Genomic DNA, 12004 nt, shown 5'->3' on the forward strand with positions numbered 1-12004 from the left:
TGATGTAATAAGTCTGTAAAATGAACATTTTTAAAAAGAGGAAACCTCCATGGTGGCTCACACCTGTAATCCCAGCACTTTGGGAGGCCGAGGCGGGCAGATCATGAGGTCAGAAGTTCAAGACCAGCCTGGCCAACATGGTGAAACCCCGTCTCTACTAAAAATACAAAAAATACCTGGGCATGGTGGTGTATGCCTGTAATTGCAGCTACTCAGGAGGCTGAGGCAGGAGAATTGCTTGAACCGGGACCCGGGAGGCAGAGGTTACAGTGAGCCAAGATCGTGCCACTGCACTCCAGCCTGGGCTACAGAGCGAGACTCTGACTCAAAACAAAACAAAAGGTGAAACTTGTATTTCAACTTTGTTTATGGAAACAGAGGAGAATGCAATGTAAATGTAAACTTATTGGGGCTAGAGGAACATTCAGTTCAGTATACATTGTAGATTATTTTAAACTATAAGGCTATGAAGTTATTTTATTGCTCTTGGTCTAATGTTCTAATTCCTACACTTGGTTCCAACACTAATTTTTGCTGTAATTTTAGGTAAATCATTCATTTTTAAACTTCAGCTTCTATAAAATGAAGTCAAGTAGATTATTAATAAAGATCCCTAGCAATTCTAAAACCCCCTATTTCCTTGAAACTCCATTTCATGCAAAGGGATGTGTGCAGCATGTATAGGAGTCAAATGTTTAACGTAAACTCTTAGTGGCAATTATTATAAAGAAAAATGGATAGCATAAATGTCTAGTCTTGTTCTACTCCCTTTAGAAACTACCCACTATTTCTAGGGTAGGTCGGTAAGCTGCAGAGTATATACAACACGATTTAACAAGTCAACCGGTCAGGGGCTAATTACTTGTAGGTATCAACCTCCTGAAGACTGAATCATCTGGAGATGTGTTACAAGTAACTTAAACAGATAAGTTCAGCATGGACTCAATAATAAAATAGGAGATCATAGTTAAAACAAAACTAAGCATCACATCAGAGTAAGATCCTCACATGATTTTATTCCAGAAATGTAAATGTTCCCATCCCAGCCCTCATTCACCACTACCTCCTCTTATAATTAAGGAAATGGCAAAGACAGAATAGAAAGGCAGTCAGCTTAATTTAAGAAATGTTTTTAAGTTCAGAAAGACTGAATTAGTTTTGACCCAGAACAAGAGCTCAATTGATAACTTTGTGATTTGCGACCTTAAATCCTCACTCCTTTCTGATATATTTTTGCCAAAGGCAACCTAACTGAGGTTACCTGAGAGATCATTTTTCTACAAAATATGGCCAGCCATGCTCAAGACAAAATCATAACACATAATTTATCTCCAGCATTCTTCAAATAATTTACCTCATCTCCTGCCCCCAAACCCTAATCCCAGAATACAGGAATTTTATGATGTCTACACAGCCTATAAAAGTCTACAAATTTAAGTGCCTGTGTTAGAGCTATCTGGGGGACTACAAACATAAAGGATGTATAGTGTCACCCATTAAGATGTTCATGCCTATGATTTAGTAGGAAAAATAGAACGCTGCCATACAGACATTAACAACCAAATTTACAGGCACAGAGAATTCTTCCTTACCTAAAACATCCCAATGTTCTAAAGTTTTTTTGTTTTTGTTTTTGTTTTTTTTTTCCCCAAATCCTACAGGGTACTGAGATATGGCTACCAGAGTGCACTAGGAATGAAGAGTTCTCTATTTACCTCAAAACAAACAAATAAACAAAAACCTCCTCTCACCTCTCATGAACTTCATTTGGTACTGAAGGGTCTCTGGTTCTTAAAGTTTTCATCTGCAAGTCACAATCTTTGCTATCACAACCAACGCCCCCTTCATACCCTCCAAAGCTGAGGGAATAAAATGTCTTGAAATTGAGGGTTTAATTCGGAGAAAAATAACAGAAATAACTGGGGGAAAAGGTGTAAACTTTAGGGCTTGGAATTATTGGAAACGTGGGGATACCTCGCCATCTTCTGGTAAAAAATGGATATGAGCAGGAGAAAAACAGATCCAACCTAAGAAGCCGCTTTTTTTTAAAGCAGCAAGCCGCGTACTTCCCGCGCGGCGAATTCTGAGACCCGCCCTTTCCGGAAGTTCTGACGCTCAGTGCGCCCCGGGCAATGTGATTGACAGGGTAATCATCCGGTCCGTTATCAAACCCGTCACCCAGGAAACAGAGACCCGATCTTTCCGGATCCGCGCTCTCCCAGCATCCTTTGCCTTCCGGTATGTGTACCCGTCCGGCTAGTCCCGCCTAGCGCGCCCATTTCGAGCCGAAGTTTCCAGCTCGGGTTTCCTTGCTCAGAATTTTCCAGGAGTGGGTCTTTGGCCAGTGGCTCTGGGAGCAGTAATGGCGCAGCTAGAGGGTTACTATTTCTCGGCTGCGTTAAGCTGTACCTTTTTAGTGTCTTGCCTCCTTTTCTCCGCCTTCAGCCGGGCGCTGCGAGAGCCCTACATGGACGAGATCTTCCACCTGCCTCAGGCGCAGCGCTACTGTGAGGGCCATTTCTCCCTTTCCCAGGTGGGGTTCCCAACCTGTCCCCACCCTAGGACCGGCCTGAGAGGGCCCAGCGTCCCCGGGTCCTTCTCCCAGTCTTAGACTTAACTCGCCCCGTTCCACCCTTCCAGCCTCAAAACATGAAAGAAACTGTCTTTTGTTCCTGTCTCTGAGATTTGTGAAATATTTGTTAAATTAATGAATAAACAGCAGATCTGTCTCCCAGGAAGGAATGATCTGGTAGAATACTTAATGGGGAACTGAGCGCCCCTGTTGGCAGCTGACGATATCTATCCCACTTTGTCTTTCCTTGTCTCAGGATTAAAGGCTTTAGGGTGCTCCTTGGAAATATCAGAAAACTTCCCTTTAACTCACCTGTCAAACACCTCACTATGCATTTTAGGGATGGGATAGGGTGGACTGGAAGGATCTTCAGCTACCAAAAAGTAACAATTTACAATCACAAATTCCTTCCCTGGGTATTTTTAATGAACTATCTGTTAACTGGATAAACTGGCAACCACTCAAGTCATATCATTTTTCAGTATATATTTGACTGTGCAAGTATATACATAATAAACATCAAAATAAACATCCCCTCCTTTTCTGGTGACACAATGTAGGGTACTGGCTGGAAATATGAAGTCTGTTTTAAAGAAAGACCTGATCGTAAATCATGGTGCTGTGATTTACTAGTTTTGTGATCTTGGAAGTGTTCTGAGTTTCAGAAATTCGGGTTACTCATCTGCAAAATGACAATAATAATCTCTACTACAGAGCATGTTGTAAGGTTAATACAGAGGGTTTTGCACAATTTCTGGCTCAGTTCCTATTAGCTGTCATTATGGAGCCTGTAGCCCAAATGTTTTCCTAAACTTAGAGCCCTAACCAATGTTTTCATGCTTTTTAAAACTGGAGCGTTTGCAGTTTAGTTACCAAAATAAAGGCTTTCTCAAAAAAATTTCTTGGAAAATAGAAATTGATTTTAAGTTGTTATTTATTGGTTGCTGCCACCTGAACAATCACTAAGCAGGTCCAAGGGTAAAAAATAAGAAAAACTAATCCTGTTCTGCTAAGGACCGATTTAATCTTGTTATAGAATAACTTCTCAAAATTTCTGATTGTGGCTGGAGATGAGACTTGGGCTTGACATGTTTGTGTCTGCCTTGTTCATGTTACCTCTTGCTTCGACTGTATTTTCTTTCATTTTAAAGTGGGATCCCATGATTACTACATTACCTGGCTTATACCTGGTGTCAGTTGGAGTGGTCAAACCTGCCAGTTGGATCTTTGGATGGTCTGAACATGTTGTCTGCTCCATTGGTATGCTCAGATTTGTTAATCTTCTCTTCAGCGTTGGCAACTTCTATTTACTATATTTGCTTTTCCGCAAGGTACAACCCAGAAACAAGGTATGTTTCAAAATACTTAATTACAAGTTTGTGCATAGTCAGGTCCACAATTACGATGAATTTATTTTAGGAGATTTGGTGTAACACTTTGTATTTTTGTATATTTTGTAAAGGTAAATTTAAATCCTCCATCTCCATGTTAGAATAAATTTGTATTTAAATACTTGAATAACTTAATTTGTAAAATCTAAAGTAAATATTTGTTAAGCGAATCAAGCCAGTTCAATAAATACCTGCTGAGTTTATTACATGTGCTAGGAACTGGGGCTACAGAGATAAATGAGACAGCTTTTTTCTTGTAAAACTTAGGGAAAACAGACTTTACCTGAGGAATTTTGATGTTATAACAGTGCAGGCCCTGGAGGTAGATTGCCTGGGTTAGAATTCTCTCCCTGCCACTTACCAGTTTTGTTACCTTGGGCAGGTTACCCCTTAGTGGTTCCATGTCTTCATCTATTAAATAAGAATAATAATAGAATCTGCCATATAGAACTGTTACAGAGGAATAAAGAAGCTTAATAAATGGAAGATTCTTAGAAGAGTGCTGGATATATAGTAAGGACTCAGTAAATATTAACTCTAATAATTATTTTTAACCTTAAGAGATGATTTCAGTAGTATCAGTTATGATAGAGTGATAGATATAAGATGCTATGAGGATACAGAGAAGGAGCAGGGAAACACTTACTGCTTTTCTTGGGGAGAGGGGAGTAGGTGGCATTGTAAGTCTTCACAGAGAAGTTGGTACCAGAGTGGAGTCTTGATGAATAGATAGGGCTGTAGGGTGGGGAATTAATCTTGGTGAGACAAACAGCACAAGCAAAAGAAGAAAGGCATTGAACAACAAAGTGCAGGGAGTTGGTCTTTGGAATTGCAAGATTAGAAATTAGAGGGATGTAAGTCTAGAGGAGTAGGTCATGAATGCTCTTATATGTCACAGAGAGGACTTTGAACTTCAGCGTGTAATGGAGAGACCTTAATTTTAATCAAGGAACTGGCATGTTCTGATTTGGTGATTTAGATTAAGTGAAAGATACAATGCAAGAAGATAAGAACACTTTGAAATTCTGAAATAAAAGTATGTCAGAAAGGCCAAAAGAAGATATATAACTTTAGACTGGCTCACTATTTTCAGAAAAATACCTGTTATTTCAGCATAAAAATTTCATCATGAAAAATTTAAGTTGGGTATGATAGTATAAATACCATATGCATGTTTACATTCTCCCTTGTGTACAGTTATGAAGGATATACTTAAAGGAATACAGTGATTATGGCCAAGTGAATCCTTATTGAAGGCACTAAAACGTAAGCTCAGGGAAATGGAGCCATCAGCATTGTGTCCTGTTTATTTCCGTAGTCCCCATAGAACTTAGTGTCTTGCGCTTAATAAGTTCTTAACTAATCATTGCCTGATTCAAATTGTGTTAACCTATGTAAGCTTTGGCATACACATGATCTCCAAACTGATAGGTATAAATAAAAAGTACCAGGAAGTGTTCTTATAAATGTATGTTGTGTTTTTGTAGAGCCAGAGATAAGATTAATATTGATTAATTTTATTTAAATGAGGTTCGAGTAGTTTTTAAATAAGTCTTTTCATTAGGTAAGCAGAAATAGCATTTTTTAAATCATGAAAATAATTTTATCTGTGTTTTTTCTTCCTCCAAGGCTGCCTCAAGTATCCAGAGAGTCTTGTCAACATTAACGCTAGCAGTATTTCCAACACTTTATTTTTTTAACTTCCTTTATTATACAGAAGTGGGATCTATGTTTTTCACTCTTTTTGCGTATTTGATGTGTCTTTATGGAAATCATAAAACTTCAGCCTTGCTTGGATTTTGTGGCTTCATGTTTCGGCAAACAAATATCATCTGGGCTGTCTTCTGTGCAGGAAATGTCATTGCACAAAAGTTAACTGAGGCTTGGAAAACTGAGCTACAAAAGAAAGAAAACAGACTTCCACCTATTAAAGGACCATTTGCAGAATTCCGAAAAATTCTTCAGTTTCTTTTGGCTTATTCTATGTCCTTCAAAAACTTGAGTATGCTTTTCCGTCTGACTTGGCCATACATCCTTCTGGGATTTCTGTTTTGTGCTTTTGTAGTACTTAATGGTGGAATTGTTATTGGCGATCGGAGTAGTCATGAAGCCTGTCTTCATTTTCCTCAACTGTTCTACTTTTTTTCATTTACTCTCTTTTTTTCCTTTCCTCATCTCCTGTCTCTTAGCAAAATTAAGACTTTTCTTTCCTTAGTTTGGAAACGTAGAATTCTGTTTTTCGTGGTTACCTTAGTCTCTGTGTTTTTAGTTTGGAAATTCACTTATGCTCATAAATACTTGCTAGCAGACAATAGACATTATACATTCTATGTGTGGAAAAGAGTTTTTCAAAGATATGAAATTGTGAAATATTTGTTAGTTCCAGCCTATATATTCGCTGGTTGGAGTATAGCTGACTCATTGAAATCAAAGTCAATTTTTTGGAATTTAATGTTTTTCATATGTTTGTTCATTGTTATAGTTCCTCAGAAACTGCTGGAATTTCGCTACTTTATTTTACCTTATGTCATTTATAGGCTTAATGTACCTCTGCCTTCCACATCCAGACTCCTTTGTGAACTGAGTTGCTATGCAGTTGTTAATTTCATAACTTTTTACATCTTTCTGAACAAGACTTTTCAGTGGCCAAATAGTCAGGACATGCAAAGGTTTATGTGGTAATATCAGTGATATTTTGAACTGTAAAAGTGGACTTAATAATTAGACCCTTTCTGCAATGAACAACTGAATAGATAGAAATTATAAACTTTCTTTCTGGTACAACGGTGATTACATTAGATATTTTTATATCTGTTTTAAACATATATAAGAAATTAAGTGGCAGAGCACTGAGAGAGCTTAAGACCTGCTTGAAAAGCCTGAATAATGGGAAAATAAAATTGTTTTCAGTTATCTCATATCTCTCTAATAATGTTGGCCCCTCAAAAAGCTTGGGAATGTTTTGTATGTTCAAGTTTATTAAAACTGGGTATGCTTCATATTACTGGAACTAATTTATTCTCTCCAGAGAGAAATATTAGGTTGGTGCAAAAATAATTGTGGTTTTTGCCATTGAAAGTAATGGCAAAACCACAATTATTTTTGCACCAACCTAATAACAAAGTATTAGCAGATATTTAACAAAAATTATCAGGTGATTATCTTGATTGAAAAGTTGCTTAACATTTCAGTAAATATAATTTGAAATCTAGGTCAAAATAGACATGCATAGATAGTAAATGATAGAAACTCATATATGTCTATCTAGGCATCAAATTGTTGGTTATTGTTTAAAAAAATCTATAAATGATGAAGCTCTTTCATTAATTCCTACTATGAAGGGTATGATGGCCAAAGACAAATTGTGTTGATAATACCTTTAAAAGGGAGATTTTCTTTCTGAAATACATATTGTATTAGCTTCCCATGGCTCCCATAACAAATGACCACAAACTTGGTTGCTTACAACAATTTTCCTCACAGTCTGGAGGCCAGAAGTCTGAAATCAAAGTGTCAGCAGCGTTGGTTTCTTCTGGAGGCTCTAAGGAATAATCCATTTCATGTCTCTCTCCTAATATCTTGTGGCTGTCTGCAATTCTTGGAGTTACTTGGCTTATGGACAAATCTTGTCCAAGGATTACAGACCGCAGTCTTCACTCCAGTCTCTGCCTCTGTGTTCACATGGCCTTTCTCCCTGTCTTTTCTTTATTACCTTTTAAAGGCTGTCTTTGAATTGAGGGCCCACCTTAATCTAGGATGATTGTGTGGAGATCCTTAATTATGTGTATAAAGACCCATGTTCCAAGTAAGTTCATATTCACAGGTTCTGTGAATCCATGTCTTTTCATGGGATACTTTTAAAAGACATTTTAGGATAATCCTCATATAATTGTTAGAGTGAATGGATAGGAGACTATCTTTTTACATTTTTAAATTATATATCAACAAATTATAGTTGTATATGCTTATGAGGTACAAAGTGGTGTTACCATTTCTGAATATAATGTGGGATGGTTAAATAAAGCTAATTAACCTATCCATCACCTAAAATATTTGACATATTTTGTGATGAAAACATTTGAAATTTACTCTCAACTGTATTGAAATGTACAGTGCTTAATTATTAGCTGTATTCACCGTGTTTTGTAATACTTCTAAAAAAAATCAAACATATTTCTTCTATCTAATTGAAGCTTTGTGTCTTTTGATTATCATCTCCCCATTCCCACTTCTCTGGCCTCTAGTAACCATCATTCCTCTCTCTAATTCTATGAGTTTAATTGCTTTAGATTACACAAATAAGTGAGATCATGTGGTTGCCGTTTTTGTGCTTGGCTTATTTCACTTACCGTAATGTCCTCCAAGTTCATCCATATTGTTGCAAATTACACAATTTCTACCTTTTTAAAGGCTGAGTATTTTATTATGTATCTGTGTATATACATGCCATATTTTCTTTATCCATTCATCCATGATGGACACTTACATTGACTGAATAACTTGGTTATTGTGACTTGTCTGCAATGAACATGGAGTGCAGACTTCTCTTTGACATATGGATTTCAAATATTCTGGATAAATGCCCAGAAGTGGGACTGTTGGATCAGGAGATATCTTAGCTGATATCTTTTAAATAACTCTCAGTATCTTTACTGAGAGGTTAAAAAATAAATGACTTTTGAGGTAATATAAAGCTAAAGGGGACTAGTGTTTGATTCTAATATCGGGAAAAAAAAAAGTTAGAATTGAAAGAAAGTTGAGAATTCATTTGGTCTGACCTTATTTTGTAGATGAGGGAAGAACTGCTAGGATAGGATTATTTTGTGTTACTTTTTGAATTTTGTCTTTATTATTTTGGTGTATTTCTATGAAATTCTAAACATATATTATCTTTAGGTAGCATTAGTAAGATTCAGGTATGCTGTGTATTTTGTTACATTTATGTTTTCCGTTAGTGGCTAGTCAGAAATCTTGAACTGCATCTGACTATGTATTTAAATGTTTGGAAATACAATATCTCTCAGTTTAAATATAGCATCTCATTTTGGCAAGATAAATTATTTTAACTGACCTTTTCTTTGTCTTCTTAGAGTTATTTCTGAAATGTGCATAGCCAGTCATAAAATACCTTAGTGTAAATAGCCTAATGTAATTTATTTCTAATAAATAAATAGCTTAATGAAATGTATTTCTAGTTTGAACTTAATTGCCAATTGGCTTAATATTATTTTCCTTAGAATTGTTGGAAGAGAGGAGAGGAGAAGGGATCTACAGTTTTTATTCGTACCACCTAAATAGTGGACTGTTATTTTGGACTCACTTTTAAATAAAATATTTATTCATATGAAGAAATAAATTTTGTGTTTATTAGTTTAGCAATAATTTATGATCTTTGAAGTAATTGGAATTTCATTAAAAAGTGAAGCAAGTAAGAATTGTGATACAAGTATGAAAATTTTTTTAATGGAAATTTTAGTATGACTTAGGAACCATGGGATTTTAGAAAAAACATTTAACATGGGGGTTAAGATTTTCATACTTGGTTGTGGCTCTGGGATCAGTAAGGCAAATGGTTTAGTCTTTAGTCTTTATTTCAAATGAGAATAGTATTTGTCCTAACCCTAGTCAGCATCTGGTTTTTATGTGTATAACCTTATTTTAAAAATGATTCATCCCTGCCATATGTTCATAATATTTATATGTCATGTGATAAATATTGAGTAAATATACACTGAATTAAGTTTTCATATAGAGTGAAGTGAATAGAAAAAATATCCTATATAACCATAGCTAATTTTAGAAAGTAAATCATGTTTCATAGAGTCATCCTAAACATTTTTCTGTGTAATTTTCTGACCCAGTGTTAAATTTTTCTTTTTGCTTTAGTGCAAGCTTGTTCAACCCACAGGCCGTATGTGGCCCAGGACAGCTTTGAATGCACCCCAACACAAATTTGTAAACTTTCTATAATGAGTTTTTTTTGTGATTTTTGTTTGTTTGTTTTTTTGCTCATCAGCTATCGTTAGTGTATTTTATATGTGGCCCAAGACAGTTCTTCTAATGTGGCTCAGGGAAGCCAAAAGATGAGGCATCCCAGCTAGCATTTAATGCTTATACATTTATTTACTTGTAAATATGGTATTTCTTTGATAGGGTATGATTTCACCATAATTAATGTTTATTTAAATGAAGAAAAATAACCTTCAACCAGTAACAGATTATAAGACTTTAAACGTTAAGTTTCTTTAATATGGTATAATTTCAAAATAATTGCTTTTTATTTAAAATAAGAAAAATCAGTAACCTTCAACCAATAACAGGTTAAAGACTTTAAGGCAAAAAGAAATTTCAGCTAATTACAAATACTTTGTTTTATTTAGTTGGGCTACATTTTACTACTCTAGGAATAGCTGTTAGTTATCTTTTATATAGGTTATTTTTATGTGTTTAATGTTGACAACAAACATTTCCAATACACAAAAACTTGCATAACTGAGAAAATTATAATAAAAATAGATAGATGAGAATATATTTTTGACATATACCCATGAGCCAACACTAAATCATTTGAGATTTGAAAATTATTTCTAGGGTAAGACATTTTGCCACAATATAATATCTGTATATTGTGCTTTTTATGAGAGAGAAATTTTTGATGAATTTAATATTAATTAAATTTTAGCTCAGCCTATCACTATCAAACCAAAAGAATAGTATTTTTCCAACAAGTAAAAGAAAATACCTGTATATGTATTCATATATAAAAATTTGTATATATGTAATATGTGTACAAATATATATATATAATTTCTTCTTTTTTTTTTTTTTTTGTAAGAATAAAGACAGGGTCTCACTATGTTGTATGGGCTGGTCTCAAACTCCTGGCCTCAAGTGATCCTCCCACCTTGGCCTCCCAGAGTGCTGGGATTTACAGGAGCCACTGTGCCCAGCTTCCAACAAGAAAAATATTAAATGTGGTTTTTTTTCGCAGTGAAACTTGATCAGTTCACTTTTGTTGAACCATATATGTGTGTATATGGCACATATAAGATGAAAAAGAAAGGGAGGAAAAGTAATAATAATGATAGGCTGCTATCATGCATTGAACACTTATAATGCTTTAGGCATTATACTGGCTCATTTGCAAATACTGTCTCATTTGATGCTACATTTATATTTTTATAAGGTAGATGTTGATTTCTATTTCACCGCTGAAGAAACTAATTGTCAGGCAGATCAGGTGACTTGCCCAAATTCTACACTGTCACCAAATGAACATAGATTGATATGACTCCCAAGCCTGTGAGTTTCTATCATATTCTGCCTCATATATGAAAAGTTTTTTAAAACTTTTTATTATTTTTTAATTGAAGTAGAATATGGAGAGAGAGGTGATAATCTATGTTGGCTATCTGCATTATCCAGACCATTCATGACATGTTATTTTTGTACTGGATATAGTCATTTTTTTAAATGCTACAAACTGTTAAAAGGAGCATGAACAACATGATAACTGCTTATAATTTTGTTGTAAGATAAATGGCTAAAATTATGTGGGATGTTTAATTTGGATGAGCAGAGATTCTAAAACTTGATAAGCTCTCCTAAGGAATAATTATTTGAAAGATTGGACTTAATTTTGTATTGCCTGAAGTGTAAATCAGAGGTCAACAATTAGATTTCAAATCATGAAAAGCATACATTTTCTAATTGTTTAGTCTTTTTAGAGAAACAAACGCAGAAAAAAGTAAGAGTCTTATTCATTGTATATAAGATTTCTGTTTATCAAAGATGCTTAAGAAGAGTTGGATAAAAAGTAGGTAAAATGCCTTTTAAAGGTCTGACATCTTTAAAGCTCTGTGATTTTTAAATTCTTAATTTTGTTACAGCTAATTTTTTAAAATTAATTTCTGAGTCATGGTCAAGTATTTCTGCTGACTTGCATGCTATCTTTGGTATGTTTTAAGTTTCTAAACCAAAACTATTTAACTCTATTACCTTGTTTTAGAAACACATTTGAGATATACAAGTTAGTAAAAGA

The 12004-nt window shown here is 34.9% G+C and overlaps 1 protein-coding gene across 2 annotated transcripts; it reads left to right on the plus strand.

Annotated features, from left to right (window-relative positions):
- Positions 1 to 2139: 2139 nt before the first annotated feature.
- Positions 2140 to 8688, plus strand: LOC108294767 (dol-P-Glc:Glc(2)Man(9)GlcNAc(2)-PP-Dol alpha-1,2-glucosyltransferase). Of its 2 annotated transcripts, none has more exons than XM_037734299.1 (3): positions 2140 to 2238; positions 3724 to 3921; positions 5593 to 8688. In XM_037734299.1, exons 2-3 carry the CDS (start codon positions 3733 to 3735, stop codon positions 6643 to 6645), a joined length of 1242 nt encoding a protein of 413 aa, XP_037590227.1. In that variant the 5' UTR covers positions 2140 to 2238; positions 3724 to 3732; the 3' UTR covers positions 6646 to 8688. The 2 variants fall into 2 exon arrangements, with proteins under 2 accessions (XP_037590227.1, XP_017372211.1); XM_017516722.2 differs by having other exon boundaries at positions 2202 to 2533.
- Positions 8689 to 12004: the final 3316 nt, after the last annotated feature.

This window comes from Cebus imitator, unplaced genomic scaffold, assembly GCF_001604975.1.
Source record: "Cebus imitator isolate Cc_AM_T3 unplaced genomic scaffold, Cebus_imitator-1.0 Scaffold601, whole genome shotgun sequence".
Classification (NCBI taxonomy): Eukaryota; Metazoa; Chordata; class Mammalia; order Primates; family Cebidae; genus Cebus; species Cebus imitator.

Bases quoted from the DNA above. Each gene is read 5' to 3' on its own strand.
- LOC108294767 (XM_017516722.2), top strand. From the start codon at position 2,363: ATGGCGCAGCTAGAGGGTTACTATTTCTCGGCTGCGTTAAGCTGTACC. The intron at 2,534-3,723 runs GTGGGGTTCCCA...TTCATTTTAAAG, and splicing joins GCCATTTCTCCCTTTCCCAG to TGGGATCCCATGATTACTAC. The intron at 3,922-5,592 runs GTATGTTTCAAA...TCTTCCTCCAAG, and splicing joins AGGTACAACCCAGAAACAAG to GCTGCCTCAAGTATCCAGAG.